This window comes from Camponotus vicinus, unplaced genomic scaffold (genome assembly GCF_025532165.1).
Source record: "Camponotus vicinus isolate PSW18456_S1 unplaced genomic scaffold, iyCamVici1.0 SCAF_8, whole genome shotgun sequence".
Taxonomy (NCBI): domain Eukaryota; kingdom Metazoa; phylum Arthropoda; class Insecta; order Hymenoptera; family Formicidae; genus Camponotus; species Camponotus vicinus.
Genome location: NW_028141980.1, coordinates 11331811 through 11344621, shown reverse-complemented (window position 1 = coordinate 11344621; position 12811 = coordinate 11331811). Strand labels below are relative to the sequence as shown.

At 31.7% G+C, this 12811-nt stretch overlaps 1 protein-coding gene across 14 annotated transcripts in view; it reads right to left on the bottom strand.

The window, feature by feature from the left end:
- The window catches only part of Zasp66 (PDZ_signaling and DUF4749 domain-containing protein Zasp66), a 22683-nt gene extending 9872 nt beyond the window's left edge, over nt 1–12811 (bottom strand). For 2 of the 14 annotated variants that reach the window (XM_083106906.1, XM_083106905.1), the window contains exons 1-3: nt 6587–7543; nt 4681–4934; nt 3808–3985 (exon numbers count right to left, since the gene is read on the bottom strand). In XM_083106906.1, coding sequence (XP_082963032.1) covers nt 3808–3985; nt 4681–4934; nt 6587–6700 — 546 coding nt within the window. In that variant the 5' untranslated portion in view covers nt 6701–7543. Of the gene's footprint in view, nt 1–3807; nt 3986–4680; nt 4935–6586; nt 7544–8433; nt 8613–9280; nt 9470–9646; nt 9816–9896; nt 9988–10384; nt 10479–10578; nt 10907–11246; nt 11469–11591; nt 11682–12432 lie in introns of those variants that run through there. The other 12 variants (XR_014440158.1, XR_014440157.1, XM_083106897.1 and 9 more) reach the window with 12 other exon arrangements.

Genomic DNA, 12811 nt, shown 5'->3' with positions numbered 1-12811 from the left:
ATATAAAAATAAATTTTATAAATAAGATTATATTAATAATTTGTTTAGCTTTTTATATTACTGTGTCAAAAATTTATATTATCGATTAAATAAATAAAACTAAATAATTTTTTTATATTAGTTTTATTTCTATAATATCAATTATTTTACGTATTGAATTAATCGAGTAATTAACAATCGAAAATTAACTAAAAAAATTCTAAAAATTCAAAAGAAATTGAATGAATCTGAAATTTTTCAGAAACTGAAATTCTGAATCTTGACACATTACGTAAATACAATTTTCTAAAACTCTAAAATTCAACATGTGTGAATCGTATATTATCTTTGATACATTCTGTCGGAGAAAATTATTTTATAAAAATAAAAAAATTAGTAATATTCTTTGGCTACTACAATGAGACTTTTGCGATATGATATTCATCACTCGCACGCGACAAAATCCGCGAGCAACATTTTGGCTGCGTTCTCGAGGTTGCACATTCAAGGGCAAGGAAGATTCGTCTTGCGATCATGATCATCTGCACGCGTTTTCGTTGTAATTTTTGCCCTCTCTTGTGATAAGCTTTATAATAAACCAATGACATTTTTCTCTCGCCTCTTTCGTACCCAGTAAACGGCCGCCTCCTCCTCCTTCGGATGGTGCTCGATGTTGTAACGATAGACAGTCGTGTAAGCGGGCATCTTCTCGTCCCGTCGAGAGGCGTCCCGCGGGAACTTTCTCGCAATTCTCCTTCTCCCTTGAAACTGTTGTCACCCTTTCTCGCGCGCGGCAACCCCTTTCGCGGCTCTTGTAATATCGCTCGCGTCGTCCCTCGCTCGCGACTCTCGCGTGATTATTCGCGCTTAAGCACTACTAGCTCGACGCGAGCGCGGGCGGCACTAACTCTGGCCTTTTCCACGCGACTCTTCTCTCTCTCTCTTTCCCGAAGACCTCTCTCGACACACTCGCTTACTTTCATCTTCATGTATTTAGAATTCTTCACCCTGGGAATTCGTCTTTCGATTGTCACGACTTGGATATCTTTCAGACATTTCACATTCAATGACAATTATCATCGAATTATTTGATTAAGAAACCAGATAAATCATCGAAAGCGCGAAGTTGAACTCTCTTTTGTCTCTTTTTTTCTTACGGGAAAAAGATAAACTTATAAATAAAATGCATAATACATTTTCATAGTTTCTAAAGTTTCCTAGAAATTGATTATTGTTCCAAGATAATCGCTTGAAATGTTTTTATTGGCAACAAAATTTCGCGATGAGATTAACAAGAGAGTCGCTCAAATATACAAATTTCAATTGCCAAGTTTTACTGGTAAATCTTTCTCTGTTTCATGTATATACAAGTACATATAAGTAAACACAAATGCATACAAGTGCATACGAAATATTTTAAACACTATGTATTCTTGTTCAATCGGAGAAGATTTCCGACATTCGACATTCGCGATATTTTTAAAAAGACCAAAATATTCTTAAATTTTTTGAAATTTAAATATTTTTAAAAGATGTATCTGTTTTATATATGAGAAAGATTTATTATCTAAGTTTATATCATCTTGAAAAAGGAGCAAAATTCAAGAGTAGACTATTTTCAATTTAAATATTTTTAATGTATTATTTTTTTATCTAATGTGTTGCGGAAAAGGAAGAGATTTAATTAATTTTATCATATGTAGAACCATAACGATTATCTCCGCCACTGGGCGAATGTAGGAGGTGAGAGAAGACGATGTCCTGGATCCGCGGGATGTATATCGGATCGGGGCAGGCAGAGGCGGTTTCGATGCAAAAGCGATATTTATAGCGTGTGGTAACCGCCTCTACCGACGTACTTTCCGGCATCGTGGCGGGCCAACAAAAATATATTCACACTTCGGACTTCCCACGAATAAAAGCCCCTTCGTACCTCCGTTTTGCACTATCCATGGCAATACATCCTGTTGCTGCTGTCGTTGCAGCTGGCGAGTAGTGCAATACGCGGTCACGATTAGCGACGTCGCGTAATAAACACGAAGAAGAGGATTTCTCTTTCCGAAGTCTCGTCGGTATCGTTTTTGCGAAACGAGTAGGAAATACTCCGTCAAACGACATCTAGACTCAAAATTGCCGCATTGCAAATCGTTGCCATTGCTGTTAAAATCGCTACTCAAAATTCGTCTATAAACACTTGTCTTTCTTTATCAATTATTCGATAAATATTAATTACGATAAGTAAAAATGTAAAGTACAAAATGCTTTGCAATATTATTTGTCTTGATGAGAATCTTTGATTTTATAAAAATTGGAACTATATAAACTATATATAGAGAAAAAATTTTTAAATAATTTTATTATAAATGCAAAAAATTAGTTATATATATTATATATTTTAATACGGTTAATAATCGGAAAATTTATTTAATTTTATTTTTTTCACGCAATTATTATGATTTTATTTTCTATATTATCTCGTAAGATTTTTTGTATTAAATTTCTATATGTCTATTACGCGATAGATAGATTACTGCAATGATGTATGTCAGAATTTCGTCGACTTAAATAAACTGTTTCGGAGCAAGCAAGTTAAACGCGACAAATGACCTGTCACATCATACCATTAGTATGATCTAAAGATGAGTTATTGAATTTCAAAATGTAAAAGGGATTATTTTGAAATAGACTCAAGCTTGCCAGACGCGATGAAAACTTAAGAAATCGGAATACATATTATTTCTTATTTATGACAATTTGTGTCTCTAAACAGCTGTACGTATTTTATGACATACATAAAAGTGCAAAATATTTATTTATATATCTGAATTATCACTTAATAAAAAGAAGATATATTCTTAGATATCCCTAGAGTATAGAAGTATAGAGTATAAAAATGATTTTATTATATTGATCTATGCAATTGTTCACGGCATTCTTGCCGCTCTTAAATACTTTGAAAAATAAATACGAAAACGACATTTATGACTTTAGTGATAGACAAAGAATTACGACGGGACAATTTCTATATTTAGTATCTACTTTTAGCGCCTGCTTGCATAATTTCGCATGAAATTGTCAGTGACAGCCGAATATTGATGGCTGTTGATACATAATGCAATAATACATAATCTTTATTTAAAAATAATCTTTAAAATAATTATGTTCTTTTAAATACGAGTAACTTTCACGTTTGAATATTTTTTAATAATATATTGCCGGATATTTGTTTAGATCGATTGCTTAAAAAAACGGAAAATTAGTCTGAAACATGTGTTTTTCGACGATATCAACGCCGCGTTTCGTCCAAACTATTTCAATCCGATAAAGAAATAAATAAATATCACGATTAGATTTTGATTTATACGATGAAACAAAGCCGACTGTTCCTTCACGCGGATCAATGAACTTTCTAGCGAATTTGCACCGTCTACATATACTCGGAAATTTGATTTCAATCTAGTTTCAGTGACTAAATGCATTTCTTGATCGTGTATAATTTCTGGAACATTATCGATATATCATGTTTATAGCTCAATTTAAACAAATTCAGTAGTAAATAATAGAAAATTGAAAGTTTTTTAATAAAATCAAAATTTTGTTTAAAGTGTAGAAAGCTTTCATCATTTTAAAAATTTAATGATATTATATCTCATTTTTATCTTATTCTACACAAGCAATTATTTGTAAAATTAAGAATTTTGATTTAGATTTAATTATTCTCATTTCTAGTTTATAATCATTTCTATATTTTCATTTGAGAACGAGAGAATTTTTTTCGTTATTTCAATAATAATTATTCGTATAAGAAAAAAATGTGGTTTAAAATACCTGTGACAAATGAGTCCTCTCTTCGCGAATCTCGTCGCGATGATCATGCGGCAAAATGATCGTGCTGCGAAGAGTGTATTCGGGGCTCGATATGGGTGTCGATACGTACTCCTCAACTAAAGGCGGTGGAATCGGGCTCTTCGGTAATTCCTGGGGATACTCCTTCTGCTGTTTGTACCTATATAAAAGAATTACGAAAGATATTAGTAATGTATAATAAATAATATATTCGTATTGCAAAATACAAAAGCTATGCAGTTTTTCGACGATCGCTTTCAATTATAAAAGAAATGAATAAACATTATTTTGATATAAAATACACAATTAAATATATAATTTCGATAAAATATAAAAGAAATAAATCTGTAGGTTTGTGTAATAGCAAGTAAAGTTTTAAATATACAGAAGGAAACTTTTTAAAAGAAAAAAATTAGAGATCATAGTTCAGCGTATATAAAAAGGAAAATTCTAGAGCAGAATCTATGATGTACATACATATACATATGAAATTCATGTTATGTGTAAAACTGAATTAATGTCTGAATTAATGATTAACTGAATTAATGTTGTATGAGGGTAAATAAATATTTAAATTTATGTTTAAAAAAACCAGTGTTTCGAAAATATTACTTATCTATAGAAAGGATTAAAGGCGATCGTTGATGTGAAAGATAGTAATATATTTCAGTGTGTAACGGCCGAAAATATCAATTGTGCTTTGCGAGAAGAAAGAAACTAATTAATTGAGGAAGCGAATTAATCAGCGGCGGCGTTACGTAGCGGCGTGGCGATATTACGCGACAGCAACAACGAATATCATTGTGATGGCAATCAAAAAAACGCGTAATAATAGAGATAGTATTGCATTCTGACAGACTAGTGACCGCAGCCCTGTCGCCAAAGTTCGACTTGAAAACTGTGGATGGTGATGGTAACGCAGTGATGGTAGTGTCGGTGGTAATACGTGATGATGTCGTGGCTCTCGGCGACTCAGACCTTTCGACGACTAGCTTTATGGTTTCGGAGTTTTGGAGAAGGTTCTGTGCGTCTACATGCCTCATGTCGCGCGTGTCATAATCATCGATCTTCTTGATCACATCACCCCTCTGGAGCGCCTCGTTCTCCGACTACAAACAAAAATATTAATTCGATTATCAGCAACAACGATCATTAATATTATTATTATTGTCAGCAACAACGATTATTAATATTATTATTATTATTATTATTATTATACAATTATAATTTGCAAAAATTACTATATAATTATTAAGAAATCAGAAAGACACAGAAATCTTAAGCATCGAAAATACATGACAAAAAATGTAAAAATTTTAAAAATTTACTTTTCGGAAACTGTAGGATATTTCCCTATGTTTTAATACAATAACATGACAGAATAAATATAATAACTGAATAAAAAATTATTTAAATTACATTTTTATTGTTTCGTTCGCTGACAGTGAGATAAATTCGATAGATGCATTCATAAAAAAAAAATATTCACCAGGAAATTCGGCTGAATAGAGTAAAGCTTAATTTAAGGAAAAGATTAAATATATTAATAAGAATAAGACAAATAATTAAAAATAAGTTAATTAAATAATAATAAGAATAAAATAATATTAAAAGGAAAGAAAATTTCTATTTTATGATAAATAATATCTCAAATTAATTGTTTATTTCAGAAAAATAAAAACAAATAAAAGATAAAACAAAAGTACGAAAATTAAAAATTAAAAAACGAGTTGTAGTTACACATCTCTCATTTTTATGCTACATACATATAATGTTACATACTTGCTCAAAATATATAAAAAAATACTTTACATCTCGTTAGATCGTGTTTTGCGCGAGTAAACGGAATGCATTGATGCATAGTGTCGTGTATCAATGTCAGCAGGCGCTAGATCGACTCGTTGATTTGAGAATTCTTTGGCAGCTTTCTCGACTGCTTCTCTCTATTTCAAATGTTCACAGGATTGTGTTACGTTCATCTATTGTTCGGTAGCGGTTTGGAAATGCCAACGCGAAATCGAAGCCAAGTAAGTAGACATCGACACGAAATCGCGTTAACGGAAGACGAATGTTCTTTTGGATAAAAATCTTTCTATCGAATAAAAATCATTATTCGAAAATAAATAAATCCCATCGCTCGGCATATTATCAAATTTTCCGGATAATATAAAAAAAATGACAAAGAAAATATATAATATATATTTTTTTATCAACGCACGTTGATTCGTGACTCTATATTGTAATCCGGTAAACACGGTTTAGAATATTTACCTTGCGTTAAAAATACCTTTTGAATATCATTGCAAGTAAATTATAAACATCAAATAAAATTATATAATTTTTATATATTTCTTGACTGTTATTAATATATTAATCAATTATAATTAGTATATTAATCAATTGTCGAGTGACAATAATAATTATATATGATAATAATTATATTATAATAGACGATAATATAATTGATAGATTATAAGATTTATTGTAGATTATAATTCACTTTTTTGATTAAAAATGTATTATTTTTTATTGTTTTCTTCAAATTTATCGTATCTTCCTCTTTTATTACTGTTTTTATTACTGTTGTTATTATTTCTTTAAAAGATCACAATCATTTTATATCTTGGAGTCAGAATAAGCCTAAATTCAATATTGGAGTACACTTACAGGTTAATGCATTTCATATTTTAGCTATTAATTTCATCTGAAATTTAATGAAAAACAAGAAAAAAATTGGAATTAAATCGAGAAGAAGACTCACGCGGGTGACTACGATCGGCGTGTTTAGATCGGTGCCTCCTGCGATCCTTATGCCCCAAGGCCTGCCTGTGCCGGATCTCTTGAGCTTTACAATCACTGTGTGCTTTCTCGTCATGCTCTAGATTCGTTCAGTTAATCCACCACCACTAATAACAACAACCACAACCAGCACAACAAGCACCTAATCAATCAATCAATCAATCACAAGATGCACCAAGTGAGTAGAATGAAGAGAGAATCTCACAAAAGAGAGGATTTTTACAGGAGAAAATAAGACGTCGCGCGAAACGGCGCGAACGATAGGTCTCCCGGATCGTAGTCGCTCTCTGCTTCACTACTGAGATAGTAGCTGCAGCTGTAGCACTTGCCGACTATATGCCGACTTTGACAGAGCCCTGAGCCGTGAGAGAAGAAAAGATAGATAAAGAGAGAGAGAAGGAGCCTAGTTGCCTAACTCTAAAACAGAGACCACCGTTAGTCTCTCTCTTTCCTTCTGTCTCTTCGCTATTCTGGCCCCATTTCGAATTGGCATATTGCGCCAATGTATTGTTCTGGTGGTTCGACTTGCACTCATTTCTTTGGCAACCGTCGTATGCGTCGTGCGTGCGTGCGTAAATGCATTACAGTCTTGAGACTTTTGGGAGAGAGACGCAATACCACTCGGCTATTCACGAAGGACATCACGAGAGGAATCCTTGAAGATATAGAAAAAGAATCTGAATTATTGAAGAAATTCTGTTTTTTTATTTTCCTGTTTTCTGGGAATGTCAATCTCTTATAATCTTTGAGAGATAAAAGTGAAGAGACTTAAATTAACAAAAGATAAATTTTTCAATCGAAAATTTTTTTCAAAAATATTGGGATTGAAGATTTTCTCTTGTGATTTTTAACAATTAGCTTACTCAACTCATCTGGGATTTTCTAAATGAAGTGGTTTATGAATAACTAACTTGTTGAGTTAAAAGAAAAATTATAAAATAGAAAATATAGCTTTAATTCTTCAAAAATATGTAATACACGCAATCGCACGATATTATATCATATTTAGTTTAACAATTTGCGGAAATATGATATAAGATAAGAGAATTCATATGCGTATGAAATAATGAACCGTAAACATCAGGGAGAGAAGACAGAATACAAATTTTCATGACAAATCATACGTTGCAATTCAACACATGTTTCGATACAATGTTTCATAAGCAATCCGTAAATGGGATAAACATATATGAAATAGAAAGAGAGAAAGAGAAGAAAAGTACAAGAGAGATATGTTTCATATCGTACTCTAAATTTCGATAGATTCTTCGACACATTTGGTGTTTTATCATTACCTATATATCTATATATTATTATTTGCTAATTTTCAGTATTAAACAAATAAATATTTTCTTTAAAGTTAATAAAAAAAGATTAGAGATAATTAGATTATAAAATCTAATTAATTATATTTTCTAATATATCTAATTTGATATATCTAATTAATTATATTATACTTTTTGAAAATATAATTATTTATATTAATTATATTTTAAATATAAATAATTATATTTTCAAAAAGTTTAATTTGCTAAGATCACTTTATTCTTCAGAATTCATTCGACTATCATCGAAATTACTTAATTAAACATATGATAAATTATTAAATAATTTTATCATTCAATGAAAAGTAGCTTTAATTAAACATTTCATTAAATTTCTCGCAAAAGTCGAAGAAAACCTGTTATTAGAAATTAATGAAGATAACGAAGACCTTAAAGACAGATGTATAATCGAACTGTGATATGTAAATAAGAAAATTGAGAGGCAAGGAGAGGAAAGGAACGGCTTTCTCCGAATCGTACTCACATAGGTCTCGTAAAAGTGGCCTATGGAGAACTTAAGAGCCATCCTCGATTCGCTAAAACCTGTCTATCCTATCCTGTTGCCTTTTCCTCGCTTATTCCTGATGAGACACTCGCGCTTCTCTTCCGCCGTGCGACGTTCACGGACGGTGAGAAACTTCTCCCCTGTGCAGACCGATCCGATGTAATTAATTTGGCTGTGATTAACGAAGACTAGATCCGGAGATGGGAGAAAGAAAGAAAGAATGAGAGAGGAAAAGAGAAGAGAAGGCGCGTATACGCGTTATACGACTTAAATTAGCAACCTATAGCGCGAAAGGTTAGTTAATCATGGTCTTCGTTCTAGTGACTCACTTTATCTTAATTTATACAATCATTAAGACATATCGCCGAAATGTACGACATTGGCAATTAGCGACAATTCATTATGAATCACCGGCTAATTATGTACCGCGGAAATAAAAAAGATCTCTGAGATAATAATTTCGTATCATGTGTTCGTAGCAATTATTGATATATACAACATATCCATATTTATTTTTATTATAACATAGAAAAAAATATTAAAATATAAAATATAATGTAGATAGAAAATAATAGTGTAAATATATAATAATAGTGTAAACGCGTACAAAAATTATAGTATATCTATTTTAGAAAAATATCCAAAAGGATTGTTATAATCACTATGAATAGCTCGAGTTGTCCGCATAATGTATGAATGTGAATATTGCGTGAACAATTCGGTATTGCTTGAAATGCGGTAGCATTTTTATTTATTGTCTATCTTTAGAGTGCTTATCAGTTTTTTAGAGATTTATAAATATATATCACCATTGAAAGATCTATACCTATCCATAAATGATTATAAACTCCAGATCGATACGGAATGCAGATTTCTTTGTGTTACAAGTATTCCTGAGTGATTGCACGGCTGATGACCAATCGTCGTATTTCATTGGTACCCGCGCCAACGTCGTAAAGCTTTGCGTCTCGTAATAATCTCCCCGTCACATAATCATTGATGTATCCATTACCGCCTGTCAAGTAAGTAAAAAAAATAGGTAAATATATAGACCTAACTAAACTTCGTTGATTAAATATTGAAAAATTTCTATTTATTTAGTACAAAATTTAATCTCATAGCTTTTACTGTTCTTTTTATGTTTAATTGTTTGATAAATTATTTACGTGTAATTGTTTGATAAATTATTTACCAAGTATCTGCATGCCGTTCATTGTTGCTTTCACAGCATTCTCGGTACAAAATAACAATACTGCGGCGCAATCTTTACGATTTGTATGACCAGCGTCGCAAGATCTCGCAACAGAATACAGATAACTCCTGCTCGCAGTTAAAGTCATATACATGTCCGCAATCTTCGCCTAAAGTGTGATTATGGCGTCAGATAATATTAATTAAAATCGTAATAATTATTTCAGCAAAGGTAGTGTATATAATCTTACCTGTATCAATTGAAATTGCGCGAGATATTGATTAAATTGTTTTCTTGAATGAGCATATTCAAAAGCGATGTCGCAAGAAGCTTGGTGAAGTCTAGAAGTTGCATTCTTATTGCATATTTTCTGATAAACACTTGTTTATGATCGAAATAAAAGTAAACATTTATCTATTAATAGTTTCAATCTATTAATAGTTTCAAAACGCGAAGTTTGTAATAAAAAATTCCTAAAATCTGTCATATTTTTTTATGAAATATGCATATCCGTACACATTATATATCTATATATTATATATGTATACAATATATGTATATCAAATATTAAAAAAATGTAATTCTTATTTTATCGATAATATAAAAAATACATCCAATAATCATTTTAAAGTCTACATATCTTAATATACGAAGCATAAATACTCGTGGAAAAAAACAAGAAGTAGATTTTCAAGCTAAATTTTGTATCATATCTTTCATTATTTTTTAAGCACTTACCCTAAAGGTCCAGCGGCCAATACTAATCGTTCCAAATCTAATCCACTGAGGAGCACGTAAACGCCCTTATTAACTTCTCCTAGAACGTTGGCCGCTGTAATTTTGACAACGATAATCGATAACATAATATAACACTATATATATAAAATCTATAAAAATACCTATATTCATTTTTTGTTCGAATATCTACTTACCCGGAATTTTACAATCTTCGAAAATTAATTCGCATGTATTGGAACCGCGCATTCCTAGCTTGTCCAACTTTTGCGCTGTACTAAATCCTTCTGTAGCACTCTCGACGATAAAGGCGGTGATACCATATTGCGGTTTGTCCGCGTTCGGATTAGTTCTCGCGTAGACGACCAAGATGTCCGCGTCCGGGCCATTCGTAATCCAAAACTTATTACCGTTCAGTATGTAATAATCATTTTTTTTTTCAGCTCGTAATTTCATAGAGGTCACATCAGATCCGTGACCCGGTTCCGACATCGCCAGCGCACCAATGTGCTCACCGCTGCACAACTGGAAAAAAAATTCACGGAAAATTCACGAATTAATAATACAAATATACCACACAAATATAATATGAATATATCAATGATATATTTAAATTATTGACCATTTTACATGAGCGAATTTGCTAAATCGACGCGAATTTGATTTTATAGATAGAGATTACACACACTTCTCGATAGAGCTTTTATTTGTATTAATTTTTATAAAATTTTTTTATTAATTATAATTATATTTTTGCGGAACTTTTATATTACTAGAATATCCGAAATATTTTTTTATATAAAACTTATTTTTTAAGATATTATACGTCAGATGCATATACACACGCTGTATATCGAAGTTTTACCTTAGGCAAGTATTTGTGTTTCTGTTCCTCGGTGCCGTTTCTGTGGATTTGATTAACACAGAGATTCGAATGCGCGCCATAACTGAGTGCGATAGCGCCCGATGCCCTACTCAATTCTTCCAGGATAATTACGTGATCGAGATATGTGCCACCTGTACCGCCGTACTCCGGTTTCGCCGTGATGCCCAAGAATCCCAATTTTCCCAATTCTCTCCAGAATGCCTATATTCATTTTATCATTTTATAATTAAAATAATAGAGAAAGATTCGACTTTATAAAATTTAATTTGCGCGCGTTTGTAATTTGAGATTTATTTAGATTTACAAGAGTTTTTTTTTTCTTACCCTCAATTCATCGAAATTATTTTTCTTGTCAATCTCGGCGGCTTTAGGCGCCAATTCCTTCTGCGCGAAATTGAAAGCAAGTGAGCGAAGCTGAAAAAAAAATGACGATTATTAAATACATTTAACAATATGAAAATTTTCGAATGTAAATCAGGAAAAAGGAAGAATGAGGTGTTTAATGAAAAGAAAAAATAATATTTTAAATAGTACGCAATCATACATACAATCATATACACAATTTTTAATTATTATCCATAAAATTATTAAATTAATAAAAAAGTTTTATACCTCGATAAATTAATAGATGTTATGTCTTGTGTGAATATAATTTACATATAAGAATATAAGACAAATTTCATCAATCTTCCTTAATTGAAATAAAAAGAAAACACATGTCATGCCGCAAGTGTCTTCGACGAGAAGACGCGTTGATAACAAACTGACAGTTATAAGTGCGTTCCGCTTGACGTTATTTTCGCTTTGAAGCATAAGATTTTTCACTCTGATTGGTCCATCAGACACTTTGAAGCGAAAAAAAGCGTCAAATGGAGCACATCTTAATTGGTCCAGAAAATGCTTCGAAACGAAAATAGCGTCAAACGGAATGCATCCGAAAACGAAGAATCTTTGGCTGATAAGGTCAATCACAAAAATATAAATATCAACATGTTGATTGCGATATAGAAACCGATAAATTACAAAGAGAATAATATGACATTTTTATTGCGTTTTTTATATACACACACACACGCATATTATACAAATATATAAATTCGTTCAGCGATCGCATCGCGATGAAATGACACAGCACGCGATGAAGGCATAAAAGATCTCTACTAACCTCTCTCTGTTCATTGATCAATCCGAAAATACTCTCGTCGATCTTGCAATAATTTGACGCATAATTCACATTCACGATTTTATTAACGTGATTCGCGAGGCCCACGGCATGTCGCAAAACAGCAAAATGACGTGTCGAAATCATTTTATTTTTTATTCTTTGATCGATTAGGAATATTTCGAATCGATAATTACTCTTACAATGTATGCGTATGTCGATCGAGATATTGGAAATATCTCGATTGTTGTAATCTACTTGTTAAAAAGTATTACACTTGTAGAAATTGACAAAAGACGGCAAATATTCGAGCGTTATCAGCGTTAAAATAATTTCGATGGAATGGAATAGAGAAGAATTAAATGAATCAGAGCAAGTACGT